General features: G+C 42.7%; 3 protein-coding genes across 4 annotated transcripts in view; all 3 read left to right on the top strand.

The window, feature by feature from the left end:
* The window catches only part of LOC113018471 (NLR family CARD domain-containing protein 3-like), an 87,409-nt gene that overhangs the window by 28,233 nt on the left and 36,601 nt on the right, over window positions 1-22,575 (top strand). The window lies entirely within an intron of this gene.
* Window positions 2,347-22,575, top strand: part of LOC113010344 (uncharacterized) — an 89,113-nt gene continuing 68,884 nt past the window's right edge. Inside the window, exon 1 of the mRNA XM_080296035.1 lies at window positions 2,347-4,330. The gene's annotated coding sequence lies outside the window, so the exon portion shown is untranslated. The remainder of the gene's footprint in view (window positions 4,331-22,575) is intronic.
* On the top strand, window positions 4,325-21,746 carry LOC113018473 (NLR family CARD domain-containing protein 3-like). Of its 2 annotated transcripts, XM_026161538.2 has the most exons (7): window positions 4,758-4,901; window positions 5,445-5,564; window positions 7,826-7,965; window positions 8,041-9,847; window positions 17,775-17,945; window positions 18,571-18,744; window positions 18,848-21,746. In XM_026161538.2, exons 1-7 carry the CDS (start codon window positions 4,801-4,803, stop codon window positions 18,849-18,851), a joined length of 2,517 nt encoding a protein of 838 aa, XP_026017323.2. In that variant the 5' UTR covers window positions 4,758-4,800; the 3' UTR covers window positions 18,852-21,746. The 2 variants fall into 2 exon arrangements, 1 of the variants encoding a protein (XP_026017323.2); XR_013906453.1 differs by lacking the exons at window positions 18,571-18,744; window positions 18,848-21,746 and adding an exon at window positions 9,980-11,034 and having other exon boundaries at window positions 4,325-4,901; window positions 17,775-17,912.

Raw genomic sequence — 22,575 nt, 5'->3', positions numbered from 1 at the left:
AGCACTAAAGTTCTCAGACAAGATCTGGGCTCTGTGCCACTGTTGAATTCCCCGCCTGTACAAACAATGACAGCACATAAGCAGACACACACACGCACACACACAAAATCATTAGATTTGTCAGAAGATCAGGTATTAGAACCATTTCATTACATTAACTGTATTTCTCAGTCATCATCACTCAAACTTTGATTTAAGTTTGATTAATAATACAAAATGATTTATTAGTAGCAAAAGCAGATATAGACTCTGTCATTTTAAACATAAAAGTCTGGATTTCAAACCCTTTTAGCCTGCAATGAGAATTAACCTGGTGAGAATTCAATCCTCCACGTCTCTAAATAAGAGGTCGACCTTGTTGTCAACATTTATGCTCATACACAGTGCTTATATTGCTGAATGTGTCAAAGTAATTTGTAATTGCATTTCTAAGAAAGTAAACGTACGTTATGGTGTGTGACAGAAATGTTTGCAGTTACAACACATCTACACTGTTGATACAAAACCATGAACCCACTGTTAGGTGAGCTAGAGTTTGTACCGCTCTACTATGTACTATGTGCTATTGGAGCGCACTAATGTTGCCTGCATGGTACAGCTGAGATGTAATTATTTTCTGAAGTTATCTAACAACAGTTCCTACAGTCACAGGTTTGCATAGTTACAACTGAGCTCATGATCATGTGAACAGATCATAAAGTGTTCTCAGTCTCATCTTCTTCGCAGTGAATCATGAAGTGGACCTAAAGTTACTTACAGTTAGTGGTGGTCTGTTTGAAGCTGATGGTGACAAAAAAAAAGGCAAAACAAAAGATTTGTAGTGTACTTTAAGCAATTCATTATACATATAAATAATAATGTGATATTATAGCAAAACTCACCTCCCCATTGGAACAGCACAAGAATATTTCAAAGCTTGAACTGTGCTGTACATTATTAAACATAAAGTGTGTGTGTGGTTTTTGTTTAATGCTATATTATTTTTTATCTATTCTGCAAACATCAAGAAGTTATAATCAAAGAGACCAAACCATCGCCTCTTTGCTTCCTACCCTCAAGTACATTCTCACAGCTGTTACCGCCCAGCTCAGGGACAAAAGGAGATAACGCGAGAGACTCGGTCAGTGTCTGAGGTTTGGACTTTATTAAATCAAATCAAATCACTTTTATTGTCACATCACATGTGCAGGTACACTGGTACAGCACATGCGAGTGAAATTCTTGTGTGCGAGCTTCACAAGCAACAGAGTTGTGCAAAATACAATAACATAAACAGGCAAAATATACGAATGGCTAAATCTAAAACTAATAAATATATGTACAATATATAATAGTATATGCAAAAAAAAACAACAACAAAAATTTCTGGATGTGTATACTAAATGTTTTTCTGCGTGTGTGTGTGTGTGTGTGTGTGTGTGTGTGTGTGTGTATACACATATTTTACAAATTAAATAGAGTCAACAATAAATAAAATATATAAAAATATACAGAGTTGAGACATGTGCAAAACAGTGGCATTAACAGTGGCAAACACAAAACATAAAACAACAAAGCTGGAGCAATGTGTAGGCAAACAGCCAGTGCACTTGTCACTACTAACACTCAGGCTGTGTGCAACAAACAGAGTCTCTAGAGGCGTCCGACAGGGAGGCAACTGGCAGGCTCAGGTGAAGGCGTTCCCCTTCACCTGGCACATTGTCCTCCTTTTAACAGCTGCACCGGCCCTTATCCATCACACCATTGGCTCTCTTCTTAGCCCTGAACTCCAAGGTAGCCAGTCCTCAGCGAGCCCAGGACCACAGGAGCTTCCTTACTAGAGCCCACCTCCTCGTTCTCCGTCTTGGCCGTAAGAACAGCAAAGACACACACTCTCTATCACACACAGAAACACAGCACAAGAAGATGCATTGCTGACCTTTTGTGATCCAGGTGGTGTATGTTCATTTTTCTTGCAGGTGTGACAGTTGGTGATATATTGTGCATTTATATTTTTACTCTATTCTTTTATTACATCTTCCCCTATGCCTCCCTATCCCCTCTTCTGTCTCTCCTGCCTTAGTCATTGTCATACTGTATACCACATACCAGATAACTGAAATAAAATAAATTGAAATGATGAAATGAACAGGTAAAAGAAATCTAGAGGAGCCTATAGAAAGTTTATAGAGCTGATCTTTGAAAAGCAAAATGTGTTTGGCACAACAGCGTATTCAGATCACAAGTCTGATTGCAAAAGCTACCAGAATGGGCAGAATTTAAAAATGAAAATAAAAATCTCTGAACTCAGTGAACATGTCCTAGCATGACTGGAATGCAGTTCAACAGCTTTTGGTAACACTTTTGGTAACACTCAGTAAAAAACATGTGGATCATATGATCTGTTTCATAAGGTCTCTCTTCCATTATCCACTTTATAGCCAACACTCATATTAGAAAGAATATAATATATACATTCATACATATAAGAAAGAATGTACTGTATCTCTGCACACACAAAACCCCCATCAAGTTTCATCTTCAGTTTCATGTGTTTGTCCCTAGTCAGAGGAGAATTGGGAGACATGTTGAAACTGTCACAGCTATCAGAGAACAACACTGTCTGTTTTTTTTATTAGCAAAGTCTTGATAAACTGTTATTTATCCTCACTTTTAATACCTCTCTGTCTATTTCTCTGACACTGAGCTCCTGTGACTGTATGTTTGTACTGTGTCAGCTCCTATTAATGGTTTCATTTCATTAAACGGTCAGAGTTAAAACCATCACATTGATTTTTGTAATGTTTGGTGTTTCACCCTTGTATTTGGATTATTGAGCTTCATGTGCTCAATAAAAGAGCTCACTTTTTCTTGTATTCTCACATACCACACACTGTCACACCACATGGACACTGTATGTCATTTTTTGCACCCCTGTGCATGTAAGTGTTTGCTCGCTGTCATTTGAAAACATGAATCTGTCATTCATAAAGCTTTGAAACTATCCCTACTAGTGCAGTGTCTGTCAATTCCACTACTTCCTTCTGATGGTGCCTATTTGCACTTACACTTTAGTCATAAAACTCGCTGAACTTGGATGTGCACAGAATCAGCTTTTCCATGTTTGCATTATTTTGTTCATTGTGTGGCTAAATTTAGCGTTGCTGTGTGTCTACTGGTTACACAAAGGTACGTCACAGAATGCACAGACTTGGCAAGTACTCTTTACTGGCATGCTTTTGCTTTGCTTTCATTGACACGGTGGGGACTTGTTAAGCACATGGAATATTCTGGAATGTTCATGTGCCTTAATACTGCTGGAGTTTCCTTCCTACCTTCCTTTGCTCAAATAAGTTTGTCTTGATGTTATTTTTGAGGGTTTTTTTGTTATTTTTTTTCCTTTATTATTGTATTTGTCTTTACCTTTGTCACGGTCTGGCTGGCAGACCGTGGGGAGATGGGGAAATAGGACCCAAACGCCGGACTCTTCAGTGCAACAGTGTTTATTTACAAGGTGGTGAAAATAAACAACAATAAATCCCCAGTTTCCCAGACTCCCGTGTAGTGTCTTCTTCCCAAAAGTCCCCGTGTAGTGCTCTCTGCCCCAGTGTCCCTGCACTCCCCGTGCTCACTGCTCCTTCTCGTCCCACACTCCTCCTGAGGGGAAAACAATAGAGGCAGCCGTTAACACTTATCCCAGCAGGCATACACTCACACTTGACTAGTTTGAAGACTGACGTGTAGTCAAACGCAATAATCCCGCGCTCCATCGCTCATCTAAATAACTCCCCCGACGAGCCCAGATGAGGAGCAGGTGTGCGGCCAGGACTTCGGGTGTGGCCAGCCCTCAAGGTAGACCACGCCCCCAGAGCTGAAGGTGCCTGTAACTTGGCCACAGCAGAAAGGAAAAAACACACACACACACACACACACCTGCCTACATACAGATGTGCACAGGGGCAGTGCAGACAACACACCAAATAATAATAATAACAACAATAACAATAACAGTCAGAGTCCACACTGCCCACGGACCCCGAGTCCCCAGAGCCGGGTCCGTGACAACCTTACCATATAAGTTGCCTTGAGATGAATGTTGTTGTTATTAGATGCTAGAAGGGAATTGAATTAAATATTAATTGATAGTGTGTAGGAGGTCTAGTCTATATTTAAGATAAATTCACATTCATATTTGTTGTTTTCAAGCAAAGATATCTCTCTTGCACACTGGGAATGTAGTCATACAAGTTCCTGTGGAGAGGGGAGGAGCTGCTCTGCTGAGGTGAGGAGAAAACAAAGTACTGTAATTTCAGTTTCTACAGTCATAGAAGCAGACGAGTGAAAAAAAAAGGTGAGTGTTACTGAGCATTTATTGGGTGTCGGAAAAATAGCAAAACAATTTCTTACTGGAAGATATTACATTTATGTTTCTCAAGGTGGAACAAAAGCTGGAAATTGTTAGGATCTATTTCTGTACTTGAGTTTGTTGCACCATAGAACGAAAAAGAACGAAACATGATGAATGAAACTATATCTTTGGTTAATGGTGAGACTGACATTTTAACTTCTTGTGCTGAGCTGTCTCTCAGTGAGCTGTAGGAGAGTAAACTTATCTATTAATTGATGAGGTAAAGGGTCAGCTGGGTTTAATACAAGCTAACTCTGTGTGTGTGTGTGTGTGTGTGTGTGTGTGCTGTTGTGCTGTGTTTCCTGTTCTGCCAGTTATGGCGTTCTTTAAAAATATTTCTGATGTTTTTTTCTGCCGTGCTCACAGTCACAGTTCCTTGTTTCTCTCCCAGGAAGCCTAAAAATGAGGGGAACATGGCAGAGTTTCAAGGATCCAGCTCTATGTCCATGAACAGTGACATGTCCAGAGATTATCCTCCAGTCTTCAGTCATGAACTTGGACCATCAGGCAAAAAGTAAGAAACTGTGTCTGTTATAAGCAATTTGAAAATGATGAAAGGAGAGGACAGACTTTAGTAACATATTAAAGTCTTTCTGAAAAGAGCTCTTAAAGCACTAAGACATTCATATCAAGTGATTTTCCTCAAACAACCACTGACGCTGTATTATGTATTTCAGTCTGTATTATGTTTTTGACTTCCTGATATTTGTTTTCCATTGAGTTTTTTATTTTATTTTATAAAGGAACATAATACAAGCTGTGACTCCGTATCCTGGTAACTGATGTTAAGATGATTGAATACTGATGAGGGAAAGATTATTTGCTTATATAACAGAAAAATCTAAATGGGAAGCTCTGAAATATTAAATGAAGATCTGAAAGTGAGTTAAAAACGATTACCCTGGTGACAGCCTGCCCTACAGAAAGTACAGTAGTAGAGAGAAAATTGAGTTTTTCAGTCTCCTAAATCTGACAGAGAGAGAGAAGCACCTGAATGCCCAACAACAGGCACATGTAGAAGAACAATATGTTCTGGATTCATTGTTTGTCTTTACAGACATCAACAACACAAACACAGACCACAGTTTCCAGGATCCAGCTCTGTGTCCATGAACAGTGACATGTCCAGAGATTATCCTCCAGTCTTCAGTCATGAACCTGGACCCCCAATCACACAGTAAGAGGCTGATTTTGGCTATAAACTGAGTGAAGATGATTTTAGTTTTCGAGTATTTCGTATTGTTTCAAAGGAGTTCGCAGGGGTGGAGTCACTGAATTGTGCTTATACTCCTCTGAAGCAGATCAGAGATTGGTAGGAATGAAATTACTGCAATTTAAAAAAAAACATGTGGCCACAAACATGTTTTTTTTTTTACAAACATTAAAGACACCATTCTTAAAAGATCGAGGCTAAACACAGTCTTTCTGAGAAGGCTCTTAACGCACTTGCAATTAAGCAATTATTCCCCCAAAACCACTAACACAGCTGTGTTAATGTCTATTGCATGTTTGGCTTAAATACAGCCCAGATGCAACACTTAAGAGTAGACTGGTTCCCTTGGTTAGTTAGACAGAGGAAGCAAAACTGGACATAACACACATGAGGCAATCTGTGATGTTATGGTTTAGGGCCCGGATGGCTTGGGGATAGAAGCTCCTCTTGAGTCTCTCTGTCCTTGCCCGGATGATGCAGAACCTTCTACCAGATTGCAGAAGTTGGAACAGTTTGCCAGGATGGGACGGGTCCTTCAGTATCTGCGCTGCTCTAGTCCGGCATCTCCTGGTGTAGGTGTCCTGAAGCAGGGGGAGAGCAATCCTGCAGCAGCGTTCTGCTGTACGGATCACTCTCTGGAGAGCTTTTTGGTCCTTAACACAGCTGTTCCCAAACCACGATGAGATGTTCTGTTTGGGGATGCTCTCCACAGCGCCTGTATTGAAAATCCTGAGGATCACTGGAGAGACCCTGAACTTCCTTAGCTGTTGTAGGTGGTACAGGCGCTGCCTAGCCTTTTTCGTCTGGACCTGAATGTGGGCAGACCATGTCAGGTCTGAGGAGATACGGACACCAAGATACTTGACGGACTGCCCCCTCTCCACTGGAACTCCAGTCTCTGTGCTGACTCCTTCTGAAGTCCACCACCAGCTCATTGGTCTTGCCAACGTGCAGCTGGAGGTGGTTATCCTGGCACCATGATGCCAGATTCTTCACCTCCTCCATGTAGGCCGCCTCATCGTTGTTGGAGATGGCGCCCAACACCACTGCATCATCGGCAAACTTCACAATGATGTTTGAGCCGTGGGTGGGCACACAGTCTGCTGTGTAGAGGGAGTAGAGCAGTGTCAAGAGGACACATCCCTGGGGTGCTCCTGTGTTGATGCTGATGCTGTTAGAGACGCATCTACCCACCCTCACCACCTGAGTTCTGCCATAATTAACAGCTGATGTCGAGAGGTCCTAATGTTTGCACTGATATTTGTGTTCTAGTCGACTATCTGATTCTGTTTGAATTCAGATATGTGATCATGTATGGCAGACACCCTATTAATATAACTGTACTGCTTTAAGAAGATGAAGCAAAACCAGAGCAGATTGGGGAGCAGTGTTCCCTCTAAGCTGCTGACACAGTCTCCGCACACATCTGCGCTGCGCACAAAAAAATCCAGTTTGAATTGAAATGAAAGTAAATACATGTATTTATTTTAATTTCTCTGATTTTCTGTGTGTGGAGACTGTGTCAGCAGTGTGCGATTGCTCACGTGCTCAGCTTAGAGGGAACAGTGTTGGGGAGTGTGTGTGACCAAACACGTGGAAACCAGGCGGATTGCTAGCTCCTCTGAGCAGTGTGGGAACCATAGCTGAACTCAAAAGACTCCAGAAAATGGAGAATTAACGTGAACAAACTGAGAGGGAAATCCTGAGCACAGTAGACAAACAGGTTTAAGAGATGAAGTCTGTGAAGGTTCTCAGAGATTTAAGGTTTAAGAGATGAACTAGCGAGCAGAGGAGGTGAAGATGAAGGCAAAGGTAGAGGTCTGTGATGTTGGATGAGAGGCCTCAGGTTTTGTAGAGACTATCCTTGAGTATTCAGTTATGAACCTAGATCATCAGGCACAAAGTACAGATTTTGGAATAACCAGTTTTCTGAAAGTCAAGAAAACATTATTGGAAGCTAGGCTAAACCCTAAGGCCAATCTCCTTATTTCAGTAGATCAAACAGCCACCCACATAAAAGCTGTTTTGCTTTGATTAAGAATAAATGCACTGTTTTATACACGAAAAGGCAACAAAAACACAATAAGTGAAAGATACTGAGGGGAAAAACCAGTAACTGAATGCCCACTACTATGAACCTACCACAGAAACAAGTGTTTACATGATGTCTACAAATGTTTTTACTTCCTTTCTTTGGTCAGAATAATTTTTGTTTGTGTCCACAGAGAGAAGAAGATGAATTTCTTTGTGGAGAAGCCAGTGTCATGTTGTGTGTGGTGTCAGGATGTCCTGAAGGATTCATCTACAGACTTCTGTCCCCAATGTGGAGTAAAGTCTGGAACCAGAACTTTTCAGCAGACAGCCAGTAAGAGCAGCTGTGCAAAAATGAAAACTTAAGTTTTCTTGCTCTCTTGTTTAATTGTTTTCTTTCTGTCAACAGATACTGATCCAGAAAAAGTTTTTGATGTATTAAAGGTCACTCTGAGGACACGATATGAACATGTGATTGAAGGAACTGATAAAACAGGAATTGGAGCCCTCCTCAGATTGATCTACACTGAGCTCTATATCACAGAGGAGCAGAGTGAAGCTGTACACTTCCAACATGAGGTGAGGCAGGTGGAGAGCGCTTGTAAGAAGATCCCCTGTGAAACACCAATCAGCAGCAAGGACATCTTTAAAGCCTTGCCTGACCAACAGAGACCCATCAGAGTGGTTCTGACATATGGTGTTGCTGGCATTGGAAAAACCTTCTTGGTGCAGAAGTTCACTCTGGACTGGGCAGAGGGCTTAGAAAACCAACACATCAGTGCGGTGGTTCTGCTTTCATTCAGGGAGCTGAACTTGGTCAGAGATGAGCAGTACAGTCTTCTGGAGCTGATCCATGTTTTCTATCCAACATTACAGAGCGTCACAGCAGAGAAGCTCACTATGTGTAATCTTTTGTTCATCTTTGATGGCCTGGATGAAAGCAGACTTTTGTTAAATTTCAACAACAGGAAGCTTGTGTCTCATGTCACACAGAAGTCCACCATTAGTGAGCTGCTGACAAATCTCATTGAGGGAAATCTGCTTCCATCTGCTCTCATCTGGATAACTTCCCGACCCGCAGCAATAAGTCAAATTCCTCCTAAATGTGTTGACAGGATGACAGAAGTTCGAGGTTTTACTGACTCCCAGAAGCAGGAGTACTTCAGGAGAAGATTCAGAAATAAAGAGCTGTCAAGCAGAATTATCTCTCACTTGAAAACATCCAGGAGCCTTTACATTATGTGTGGAATCCCAGTCTTCTGCTGGATCACTGCTACAGTTCTGGAGCACATGTTGACTACAGAGGAGAGAGCAGAGCTGCCCAAGACCCTGACTGACATGTACTCACACTTCCTGCTGGTTCAGACAAAGAAAAAGCACAAGTACCACGGAGGACAAGCGATAAAGCAGCAGGAGCTCGCCAGAACTGACAGAGAAGTTCTTCTGAAGCTGGGGAGGCTAGCGTTTGAACATCTGCAGAAAAAAAGCATCCTGTTCTACCAAGAAGACTTGGAGCAGTGTGGTCTGGATGTCACAGAGGCCTCTGTGTATTCAGGAGTTTGTACAGAGATCCTCAAAAGAGAGTCTGTGATCTTCCAGAAACCAGTTTACTGCTTTGTTCATCTGAGTGTTCAGGAGTTTCTGGTTGCTGTCTACATGTTCCACTGTTACACCAACAGGAAGACAGAGGTGCTGCAGAACTTCCTTACTGAGGACGATAAAGGAAATAAGATATCTTTGAAAGATATCTCATCTCTGGAAGATTTTCTGAGCAGAGCCATGGAAGAATCCTTGAAAATTCCGAATAGCCACCTGGAACTGTTTGTTCGCTTCCTTCATGGCCTCTCTATGAAATCCAACCAGAGACTCTTAGGAGGTCTGCTGGGTCAGACAGAGAGCAGTCCACAAACCATCCAGAGAGTCATCAACAACCTGAAGAAGATTAGCAGTGAAGGCAAGTGTCCTGAAAGATGCATAAACATTCTCTACTCTCTCAGGGAGATGAATGACGTCTTAGTACATCAGGAGATCCAAGAGTTTCTAAAGTCACAGAACAAGTCAGAGAAGAAACTCTCTGAAATTGAGTCCACAGCTTTGGCACATATGTTGATGATGTCAGAGAACGTTATGGACGAGTTTGATCTGCAGAAGTACAACACATCACAGGAGGGACGATGGAGCCTTCTTCCAGCTGTGGTAAACTGCAGAAAGGCTCGGTGAGTCCAAGTGTGATTAACATTATAAATCAGTGTAGATCAATAGTTTAGTTCTTAAAATTACTCTCACTAAAAAACATCATTGCTCTTATTACATTATTCCAGATATTTATTCTAAACATTACATGTCAGTTATTTTTGTCAGAGATGTTTGTGCAGAGATGTTGGGGCCACTATGTTCCCATAGTGGCCGGCCCCCACCAAGCCGTGGACAAGCTCGAGCACCTGCAAACGCAACGACTGAGGCACCAACAGCTGCAGGAGATCCTTGCCCTGTCCGGGGGCCCGCCATCTCCGGTATAGGAGGCCGTCGTGGGTCTCCAGATTGTTGTACTGGGAGTAGTAGGCCTTCACCTCGAGCCCCTGTCCTGACGCCCCTGTCCAGCCTGGGCATCGTGCCGCCTCCAGCCAGGCCCCCACCTGAACCAACGTCGCATCAGCCTCCTGCTCCTGCTTCAGCTGCTGCATGGTCAACGAGAGCCATCCCCCTCCGCCGGCTGTGGCCCGAGCAGTAGCCACGCCCAGTGCCTCCTGGGCCCGCTCTCCCTGCCGTTTCGAGAAGGGCAGCTGGTGTGGGCACAGACAGATGGGTTGAGCAGAGCCAGTGTCGATGGTGTGCTGAACCAGCCGCGTCTGCCTGCAGTCTCTGTCACTAGCGGCAATGATGTCCACATTCTCGCCCAGGAGGCACCTCAACCGCTAGTACTGCCACAGATCATCAACAGCTTGGGTTGTCTCGGTCGAGGGAGTTTTGTCGGGCCTAGAGACTGGGGCTGAGGCGAGTAGAGATGGTCCAGAGCCACTGGGGTCTGAAGACTGTCGAGCAGCAGCTGCCTGAAGCCTGGCTTGTCTGTCTCTGATTCCCTGCTTTTGACTGCACTGGAGGGCCAGAGTCTCTGTACCAAGAGTGATAGCCAGCTTTGCGGTGTCAACGCAGGCCCCCCACTGCTCTTGAATGTCAGCAAGCCAGAAGTCGTGCACCAGCTCCAGATCCTTCACTCGGATCCTCAACGGTTTCTTCCCGCGCATGTCAGTTCTCTGCCTGTCATCAGCTGGGTGTCGGTGGGTGACCAACGCTTCACAAGCGGCCTGGACGTTCCAGGGAGCACACCATGTCGTATTAGAGAAATGGTAGACCCCGTGTCCACCAGGGCCTGGCAGGGCTGGTCCTCAACACAGCAGCTCAGGTAGAGTCCCTTGAGGTGCCCGACTAGGCCCACCACCGTGCATCGTTCTTGGAGGGGGCAGGAAGCTGAAGCGGTGGTCCCCTCGCTGTACCGCTCCCCCTCTCATTCCCCTGAGGCCACATAGTTCTGGCCTTCGGGGCAGGAGCCAGGCAGTCGCACGCCACGTGGGCAGGCTCATCGCACCGGTAGCAGCGGTCAGTCGGTTGACGGGGATGCCTCCAGGGCACTGAGGGCTGCAGCTGGCATATCTCCGGGACCTCCCCCTCCCTGTCGTAGTCTGCGGCTCTGATTCGGGGGTAGTTTGGGGGGGACACCTGCTGGTTAGGTCGCGAGGTGGGCACCAGCTTGCCCTTTCAGCCTCGAGGAGCTCCTCAAAGAGAGTTTGAGGCATGGCCAGGCTGATGTGTTGGCGCAGTCGCTCTGGAAAAAGTCCTGGCAGAAAAGCATGCAGGCTAAGCGCCTCACGGGCTGCTGCTGGGAACTCCGGGTAGCCGTGACGAGCATACAGCAACACGTCTGCTGCAAAGGTTCCCAGGCTCTCCCCCGGCCGACGGCTCCGGTTGGTCAGCTGCTCCCTGCTCTGATCAGTGGAGTGCTGCTGCCCAAACCGCCTCTCGAGTGCTATGGTGAGGGCTTGGAGCTCATGATGCTCTGATGGGGCTAGGTCAAGGAGTACCTGCAGTGCATCTCCTTCCAATGCTAGCGCTAGGTGTGTGGCAGCCTCTTCATCGCTCCAGCCACTATGCCTTGCGGCTAGCCGTACTTGTGAGAAGTAGGGCTCTAGCGGGGTTAGCCCCTTGTATTTCGGTACCTTGGCTGGCGTTGCAGGCATCACTGCTCGCTGTCGGGGACCCGGCGTGTCGGTCGACAGAGGCAACCCATGAAGCATTGTCCTAGCGTCGGTCACGATGGGCCGCTGACGCGGTGCACCGTCGGGACCCGTCGGGGGACTTACATGTCCACTCGCTTGCTCTCGCTTCGATCGCCCACTTCCCAAGCAGCGAATGCTCTCCTCGACGGCTTGCTCCAGCCTCTGAGTGTCTCTCTCCATTCCGGTGAGGGTGAGCAATTCCACTTCTGACACCAATGTGGCGAGCTCAGAGGTTTCGTTTGGTCTTGCTTCCCATCAGCCAGGGAGCACAGACGTTTATTAGCCGCAACAACAACAACAACAACAACAACAACAACACAAAAAGGCGCTCTCTCTCACCCGGAAACACCAGTCGAAGAGAGAGCGCGTCACCTGTAACTATGGCAACATAACAACAGAACATAACTGTAAAAACAAAACCCCGAACAGCCCTGACCCGCTATAATAACATCGATTTAAATCTTGATAACATCACAGTGAGTGGTCAGGAATTAATCATATGAGACTGTGATAGGAAACACACAGCTTTCACTCACACAGCACTGAAAGATGAGTGCTGGTTTCTAGAGATGTGTCAAAATCACATGAGCAATTTAAGACGACACAGCTACAAGATGCAGCACGTCATCTTGTCTCCATTTCAACTTGGGTCGAAAGTGCGGACTTCAAACTATATACCAGTTTTTGAGTTGTGTCGATGGGCCACGTAAAACCAGAGTTATGATAAAAAATACACGCAATGTTTTTTTCTGAACAAAACAGTGGTGTTTACAGCGGGAAGAACGGTAAAAACGGCGTTTTCTAGAGACAGCGCTAGCAAACACTCTCGCTTGCAAGTGAAAAAAGAAAAAGAAAAAACACCCCTTCCCTATTGGTGTTAGAGTTTACCATGTCAGCCAATCAAAAAAATGATATGGCAACATGTGACATTTGGTTGTTTAGGGAGAAGGGGAAGTTTTTAGGAGTGACACTCGCGATGGAAAGTGGGCGAGCGAAAGAAAGAGAGAGCGAGTTTTCATATGTGAGACATTAGTGACGTTTAGCGTGTTTGGAGGCTGTAGTTAGTGTGTTGTGTAGTTATTGTCTTGTATCGTGTGTCAGTTAGACTGCTGAATTTCATATTTGCTCTAAAAAAGCTGCCAAAGGCAGATTCCAGTGTAAACGCTATTCCCACATGGAAAACTGGACTGATGCACCTCCTGTTGTCAGACCTGCAGGGTTTAGACCTGTGGTGTTCTCCTTTGTCTTATACTGAACACAAACTACATTTTTTGGACTGGCACAAATAATTTGTGTGCCTTCTTTGATGCAGAACACCTGATTGTTCAGTAAATAGATTTAAATGATTATATAAAAAACGCCCGAGGCCTTGGCTGCATTTTTAGGTAAATAGTGCCATATATCTGTGTTGTTTGCAAAACTTGTGCATAATTTTTAGAAATGTACAATTTCTATTTGCATTTCAAGTTATGAAAATGATTCGTTAAACATGTTTGTGGGGTTTACAGGAAAAAAATATAACTTTTTTCTACTTGGATTTTGAATTTTTTGTCTGAATTTAGATCAGCTGTGCTAATATAGTATACCAAAATGAAAAAAATAACTCAAATTTGAGGTTGTGCTGAAAATAATGATACCAAACAAGGCAAGAAAAACATATTTTAAAGGTGAAATATAGAGGTAAAATCAAAAGTAGTCAAAAACGGCCAATTATAACCTGGACCTCAGAGGGTTAAGTAACGTGTTACAGTAACTACGTTATTATTGTGGTAACGAGCACGGTAGTTATTATGCCAAAACCGGGAACGCGTTACTCGTTACTGGGATTTAGATCGTTATTCATTACTTCGTGTGGTGGCTATCGCGGAGCTTCCACAGATTCAATAACATTAGCAAGTGGTGGAGGCCAGCATGTGGATGAAGGAAAAGGGAGGCAAAAGGAGAGACCCGAAGCGGCCGCTGGTCCAAGAGTGTCAGGTGAACTGAACTTCAGGTAAGAAGTTATGACCTGCAGTCTATCTGGGTCAGATATAAACCAAGTTTAGATGGAGTTTATTTTCGTTATGCTGACTTTTTCGTACTGCATGCTAGCTAGCATGACGGAGTTTCTATACAGCTGGGTGGGTGCTATGATGTTACTGATGTTGAACTTTATTTTGTTCACAAGGTTAATTATTAGAGTTGCCGACCGTCCCGTAAAAAACGGAATCGTCCCGTATTCAGAGAAAATATTACGCGTTTCGTATTGAGGTGAAAAGGAACACAGTTTGTCTCAGACTTCAGCTACAATGGCAATGAAAAAGACACAAAGCTGAAGTTATTCTGTGTTTACGCTGCACAGCTGCCTCTTTTTCTCTCATCCTCTCCCCCTCCGTCTCCTGTTTCTACTTCAATCATGAAACTGATCAATGATCAGCTGATCGGCTCTCTTGTTTATTTATCGCCCACTTTACGCCAGAAAGAGGAAACCAGCGGATGTCGCGGTAAACAACAGCAACACGTTTAAGCTTGATCAGCTGTTGTTAGAATTTATTTATTATTAATTTCTAGTATCAGCTGATGTTTGCTGGAGCCACAGCTGCAAAAAAGCTGCTGGTCATGATATGGTTTGGTTATCTGGTGAGAGGGAAACATGAAGATGAAACCAGGAGATGTCCTTACTGAATCATCAGAGCTGAACAGGTGATGGAGAAACAGGTTTACCTTTTAGGTGACATGAATGAGTTGAAGGGAAGTTATGAACTGTTTCTGAGAGACAAATAACACCAGGATCCTTTTCTAAGTAGCTGACAGCTGGTAATTGTGCAGGGGCGGGTCTAGCAAAGTGTTGCCAGGGGTCCATGTAGGGCATTAAAAGGGAAAGGGGGTACAAGGAAATACTTTCTCATTCTCATTTAAAATGTCTCACTTTTAAAAAAATAATTATCTGAGTCTTGCAACAAACAACAGTGTTTATTATCATTCAAAGGTTTTATGATTTTTCCTATAATGGTGGGCCGGTCTCTAGTCAAAATGCCCGGGACGATTTTTTTGTCCCAGTCCAGCCCTGTATGCAGCTCATCTGCAGTCTGGTGTTACCTGCATCTTCCTATTCAGAAGGCAGAATTTCCGAGTTCTGAGTACAATCGAAAGCACCACGACTGCAGTTTTTGTGTTGGATGTAAAAAGCAGGCTAGGATAGAATCAGGCGTGGGATTTCTCTCGTGGAAATATGCACATTATCTTTTTTCCTTTCTATTGGTAGGTGGCACAGTGCACTTGTGGCAAGTAAGCAAGCTAGAAGACTGGCAAACCTGCTGGGTATCCAGTTACGGAAGCAACACATTAACAAGAGAATTCTGAGTAAAACCAAAGTTACTTTCCCTAGTAACTAGTTACTCTGAAAGTAACGAGTAACTTGAAGTAACTGAGTTACTTTTGATAGAAGCAACTAGTAATGTAACTAAGTTACTAATTTAAAGTAACTTACCCATCACTGCTGGTTTCTTTACAAAGTGTTTTAACCAGTTTGGTTTTAGCAGCTTTGCAGCTGCACACTTCAGTTCATCTTTGTACCACACACAGCTCGGTCCTGTTGTTCAACTGTCACTCCTCTTTCAGGCCACAGCAGATACTGAAATAGGGAAAGCATGGTTAGCATAATCGATATCAGCTTTGACAGCCAGACTTCCTCCGTGTCCTTGTCACTACCCGATCCGTACCGGAAACCCGATCGGTACCCCGCATGCGCAAATCTTACGTCACTTCCTCTCTTTGCGACATTCAATATATTTGAATGATGCGGTTAGCGCCCAGTTAGCTCCTAGCATTTCTCAACAGCTCTGCCTTCTTTTCGACTGCCCGGGACATTTAAACAATGGATAATCCGTATACAAAGAAATTCATGCTTTTCTCCTCAACAGAGAGCGTCCCCCGATTGAGCAACAGCGCCGTAAAATAAGAAGAATGGCGCCTAATTACAGAGTTAATAATGCAGGCTTTGTAATATCTCACGTGTAGATTCATCAGCCAGATAAAGTGTTTACTGACAATTGACAGTGAGGGGGGTGGACATCATAACTATTCTAATCAATAGTCTCCACAGTGACAAGCATAAACACACTCGATTATCACTAAATCAACTTTAACACACGTTTGTAATGACGCTAATTCAGTTTACAATAGGGTTCATTCGCTCAGTCAGCAGGTGGCGGTATCCTCGTACACTGGGGAGTACACTGCCATTAAACGAAAAGAAGAAGAAGAAACCCCTTGCACATGCGCGGTACGGATCGGGTAGACCCGATTTGTACGGTCCGACTTTGCACATGCGCAGTAAGGATCGGGAGTCCCGATCTGTCACTATCTTTTTATTTTTTTGTTTTTCTCTACATTATATTAAAGGTTTCATTATCTGAAAGATTTTAAGAGATACTTGTTATTCTTAACATCTTAACAGATACTCTGACCTGTAACTATCGTAAAATGCTTCGACCGGAAGTAGAAACCTTTCGCGCATGCGGGGTACCGATCGGGTTTCCGGTACGGATCGGGTAGTGACACTCCGTCTCCTGCAGCTGAGCCACAAAACAAAAACAACAACAAAAAACAAGTACTAGCAACAAAAACTAAGGCTACGTTCACACTGCAAGTGAAAGCGCATCAAATCCGACTTTCTGACCCTATGGGACTCATATCCGATCATGGTATGACAGTGTGAACGGCACAAATCCGGTATTTTCAAATCCGATCTGGGTCACTTTCGTATGTGGTACTGAATCCGATACATATTTGATGTGGAAAGCGACTGCTATTTAAATGGTAATGTCGCATTAAATCCGTCTTTTACGTCACTGACACAAGACAGACGCCAATTATCAGCGCCGGAGAAGTGCCCGAGAAGACATCGTGAACAGTTCCTGGCCATCCCATGTAGATGTCAGTGAAACTGTTGGGAAGACAGCATTGGAGAAACGTGAACATTTTATTTGTACTGTATAATCTGCAGATTCTGACAGAAATCTGCAACTATCCTTTGAAGAACCGCTTCTCTCTAAAACAGCAATAAGGATAATTATTAGGCCATATGTAAGTAACAAAATAACTTTAAAACTTAAAGCAAAATTGGGAAACGTAAAGTCCCAAACAAGTCTTTATATTAAGGACCATCAGTCAAACCATACTGTTTGCTCTGGGTCTAAACAGAGCGCGTTGTGTGGTCTTCTTTTGCGCATGCGGGCCACTTTGAGCGTTCACACTAGAGCGCGTTTGCTGTCACATTTTATTTGTAGTCTGAACAAGCAGACAAAAAAATCAGATTTGATCAAAAAATCGGAATTGAGCATTAAGACCTGCAGTGTGAATGTAGCCAAAAACTGACACTGCAGTCTTTTTGATTGATTTTTACTCCTGAGTCCAACTTTTAATTTTAGCACTCTGGAGTTGAGGGACACAGTAGCACTTCCAAATCACATGAAATATTAAAATGAAATGTAAAGAAGACACAGCCTAACTGCATCTCTATTTCAAGTGAAGAATTCAAAATATTTATCCGGTTTTTAAAATGTGTTGATAGGCCAGGAAAAATAGTTTACAATATGCTTCTTCTGAATATTGTTGTCATGTTTGGTACAGGAAGAAATGGTAAAAACTAGATGTTTTAAGGACAGTGCTGCCAAGCAGAAAGTGGCTGCAAGTAACACATTAAATCAAAGAAAGATTGAAGATCTGTAGGTCTGACAGAGACAGAGGAGAATTATTAAAATGTTTCATGTTAGTAACATCAAATCAGCTGAGCCAGAAGAGACAGTTTCCCATTGTGTTGCATCGAGCACACAAAGTAAAAATAATGTGTCTTCTTAATAATAACATAATATCTGTGTCAATACAGACTTCATGATGTTCATATCTTTGGGGGTAGCTCTGGATCTTTGGCCTTAGCTTTGACCTCAGACCCCTCCCATCTGAGAGAGCTGCACATGAAATCAGTGAGACTTGAGGAAGATGCAGAAGAACTCTTTACTCATCTGGGGCATCCAAACTGTAGACTGGAGACACTCAGGTTAGTTAACTGTATTTACTGTAATAGTAAAACACTTCTGTTTAAAAATAAGCGAACATGAGGATGCACTGCATGTCACGTTTGCAGCAAAAACAGAACTCAAATGCAGGACAAGTGTGTTTATTTACAGTGAAATAGTGAACACTGATCAGTCTTCCACAATCACAGACACAAGCAAAAGATAGGTTTACCTAAGGGGCTGTACTGACCAGGTCGTTAAATGACCCAGCATCCACTGAAGCTCAGCCACACTGTTAAGTAGTGACCACTGATGAGGACAATCAGCACCAGCCGGTGAAGCTTGATGGACGACAGGTGTGGCTGGCTTCAGTGAGGGAATTCCTTTCGGCCTGATATTATCACATAAACCAGCGGTGTGGGTACAAGCTTGGGTACTAAAACTACATACTATAATTTTGGTTTTGGTAATATCTGGTTATTTTTAATCAATGTGGAGAGTTGATTCTGCTGCTGTGTGTGTGTGTTTTTTCTGCAAGTTTAAACTTGACAATAATCTGTACAGTTTGCAATAGTCTGTACCTCTATTAGACGTTCACTTGGTTTCTTATAAGAAAACGATGATTTAATAAAAGAATACTTTGTAATTCATATGATGTTTATTCAGCTTTGAGGACAGCACTTTGTTAGAGAAGAACTGTTCCGAACTGCTCAGTGCTCTGAAGTCCAACCCCCCCTATCTGAAACGTCTGGATCTAATAGGATGCAACCTGGAGGGTTCAGGGATGAAACAGCTGTATGATTACCTGGAAAGTCCACACTGTAAACTACAGTTTAAAAGGTCAGTTCACCTGACTTAGATTATAAAGGAAAAATATTTCTTTGGTTTATATATAGCAACTCTATATATTTATAGAGTTGCTAATTATTTGGCATTATTCCAGGTAAACCAGCCTATGAAATGGATGAAACCACATCATGACTGGGTTCCAACGCTACATAAGGGGCACTCCGAAATCCCTGCTTCAAACATACCACCTTTCCAATCAGATTATTTCTTCCATGTGAGGGAGAAGTGGTGACCCTTCTGGATAAGATTGTGAAGGTTTGCTGCGTTTTGGAGAACAGTGTGGTAGTAAAACCAGGGAAAAATGAGACTTGCTGTTGTTAATTACTCTTAAGTCTTGTGCTGTATATATATAGCGGTAATTTTTCAAAAGATACAGTAAATTAAGTAGTGTTAGTAGTGGGTGATATTATGTAAACACTGTCATGATTTTCATTCTTTGTAAACATTTTGTCATTTGTAAACTATAAATGACATGGATTCTACATTGTAGAACATCATATCACAAAATGGTTTTAATAAAATAAAGGCACAAATTTGTTTGTTTCTTTATTCAACTTTTGAACAGTGGTACTTAGTAAGCACATATTATAGTGGCAACCTTCGGTCCTTCTTTGCCGCTTCTGCAGAACGCAAAGTTTCTGACTCGTGCTCTTGTTAAGTCGCTTGGATGCCTTCCGGTAGCAAAAAACGAGGCGAAGGAAAAAAGGGGCAAAACATTTATTTTCCATACAAATCGAAAGGTACAAAACAAATGCCTCTGGTGGGAGCTCCGTTTATATTCCCTTTATGTCACAACAAAAAAATAACATTAAAACGGCGACGGTCAGAATTAAGCAGCATATGTAATATGCTGTGCTCCATAAATTAATCTGTTGTTGTTGTAAAGTGTTGGTAGATGTCGTAAAGGGGTGTGTATTTGGCCCGCATGCGGAGGGGTGTGGGTAAAGCAAATACACACCCCTTTACGACATCTACCAACACTTTACAACAACAACAGACTAATAAAGCAGGATTAATTTATGGAGCACAGCATATTACATTATAACATAAAATGATCAAGATTATAACAGAAACTTTAAGATCATGACAAATACTTAAATATGGCATGATGTAACTGAGTAAAATATTGGCCTGGACTTGGCTCCAACAGTACATATTCAGTAAAAGCAAATTATTTACATGGCAGTGCACTACAGGCATAAATCTAGACCCCTAGATAAAACATTATGGGTCATTCCCACGACCCACAGCTTTACTGTGTTCCAGCAAAGTATCCAATAGCAGTGACAACTCCTCCACAGTAGCAGGTGGAATTTTTCTTTTTTGAAAAGAAAATTTGCCCTTCAATACGGATGGTCTGTTTATGTTTTGATCAAGAGCCTTTTTTTGGGCAGCTGAAGAGGAGAAGTCCATCTTATGGCCAACCTCTGGCTGTATCTTGGTCATATTACCCAGCAAAACCCAGTATGCAGGTTCATCTGTAACAGTCCTTGTGCCACGGATCCGCACTGTTGCTTCCACATTAAACAGAAGAGCAGCGACATGGATGCAGGTCTCCGCGACGCCGGCCATACAGGTGCAGTGGGCGGCTTCAAACTTCCCTGTGATGCTCACAATGACCCATGGCTGCAATGCTGTTCATTCAGTTTTTGAGAGTGCAGGACCTGAAACACGCACACAGGCAATGTTAATTTAAAGACAAGGACTTAAATGAACAAAGGCTGACATAAATGTTTTTTATCTACTTTCAAATCCATTTGTCACAAATGTAACAATGAACATGTTTAGAAAGTTAGCACATACATGTAATTTTCTTTTTTTTTTTATGTATCCATCTATAGAACGCTGTATGATATATTCTAAATCTGTCTGTTCTCTTTCAGAAACCTGCCTATAAAAAAAATTATAGTGACACTGTGTGGTTTTTTCCCATATTACTAACATGCCAATTTGTTTGTTGTGATTTATTATCAGCCAGACCCATATTTGCTTTAAATGACAAATTTATTTAAGACGGAGTGATTTATCTAAGTCTGGGATGGTACGTGTTAGATATTTTGATACCACGGTAAGCATTTACAGGATATTGTTTTATACAGGAAAACTGTTACTCAATAAGGCCAATCTACTAGTTGTTTTTCTCTTTCTCTGGGACCCAAGAATTAATGTGAGACTCACAAGCTGGTACCTCAAGGTCGAAAACACCACAGAGATGAGACCACTTCCTTACTCCCATCCTCCCTTTTTCTTTATCTCCTGGAAAAGGCTCGTTAAAGGCTAGGTGGTTTGTTTCAGAATTCACTAATGAAAGAACTCTGTATTCTATGTCTAGGAGTGTATTTTGCTGGGATGATCATAAATTGTAGCTGAACTGATAAACTACACAAGGGATACTTTGCTCAGAAGGCAGGAAGACGTTTCCTTATTTGGTCTGTACCGGTTTGAACTGGGAAAGCTGACACACGAACCTTTTTTCATCTATATAAACTGCTGTGTATCAAATAAACCTTTGAGTCGATTTGGGAAGACAACCTGAAGCAGTCTGTGTTTCCTTGTTCTCCCAAGCTGCTCCCGACGTCGTAACTAACCCAGCTGAATGGCATACCTGAGTGTTACTTTAAATAATTAGGAATCTTATAAGGAAAGGACAGAACTCTGCTTATCGCTCACGCCACGGAGGAAACCCGGGAAGGCAATTTCCTTCAGTACGTGTTAACGGCCGCTCATAGAGCCTACCTGCCGGATCTTCTTTTCATTGATATTGCTATTATGACTGATGAAGCCGAGCTGGTGAGTTTCTGTGTTAACTAAGTAACATGTTAAAGCTATAAATATGACTATTACTAAACTGCACTGTCATTAATAGTGTTGCTTTGTTAATGTTGTATGGTTGTTTTATTTTGTGTCTTTCAGTTGATTACCTGGCTTCTGTAAAGGCACAGTTACTGTACTGGTGTTAGTTTATGCTTGTACAATAAAACTTATAAAAGGCAGCAATCAGATGTCCGAGCCTGAGTACGACACAGTTTCATCAGTTAAAACACACCCTTACGGTGGGAGTTTACTAAATTAAAGGTAGTTAGCTTAGTAAAAACCGTACAGACACAGGACACAAACACGTAAGCAAGATGTATAATTAGGATTATTTAAATATGAATAAATCATTGCAATTTCTTTAACCATAGAGAATAACTAAATCCTTCAGGTCAATGTCACGTCAATGCACTGAACTCACTATGTTATCCATCTAACAGAGCCTCCACATGTTCTCACTGTAATTTCCCCCTCATGAGTGAATTTATGCTGCTCTAATGTGAATGTTCAGGGCGGAAATCAAATGCAGTACTCAAGCTGACTTACCTTTGTCTGAATGATGACGTACTCACAACATGGAGGCTTAAAATAGCCAAATCTTGTACCCAATCCTTGGTGAATTGGATGTGTACCTCCAGAGATTTATAATTGCGAAGCCGGTTCACCTTGTACGTGCTGACTCCACAGACAAGGTAGGAAAATATATCAGGCTAAGTCAATAGCGGTAGGTCTTTGGGGTTTCTACTCCACGGCCGTATTTCATACGGGTCCACATTTCCAATGCATGCTATTTTTTGCAAGTACCGTCTCTTTGCATCCAGACACAATCTGCCTCTGTACCGTCCTTTTTCTTTTGAGCTGCTTTTAAGCATGTTTCTAGTAACCGTGTTTCCAACACAGTTAGCATTAGCATATGACGTCTTACATAGGCATATATGTGAACAAAGAATACCGTGTGTGTGTGTGTAGGTGTGTGTGTGTGTGTGAACGCACTCCCCTCTTCACGCT

This window comes from Astatotilapia calliptera, chromosome 3, assembly GCF_964374335.1.
Source record: "Astatotilapia calliptera chromosome 3, fAstCal68.1, whole genome shotgun sequence".
Lineage (NCBI taxonomy): Eukaryota > Metazoa > Chordata > Actinopteri > Cichliformes > Cichlidae > Astatotilapia > Astatotilapia calliptera.
Note: the sequence above shows the minus strand (reverse complement) of the source record. Positions and strands in the feature narration are given on the sequence as shown.

Coding starts and splice junctions, on each gene's coding strand:
- LOC113018473 (XM_026161538.2), top strand. CDS start 4,801: ATGGCAGAGTTTCAAGGATCCAGCTCTATGTCCATGAACAGTGACATG. Junction 5,565..7,825: donor CCTGGACCCCCAATCACACA/GTAAGAGGCTGA, acceptor TTGTGTCCACAG/AGAGAAGAAGATGAATTTCT. Junction 9,848..17,774: donor GTAAACTGCAGAAAGGCTCG/GTGAGTCCAAGT, acceptor GTGTCAATACAG/ACTTCATGATGTTCATATCT.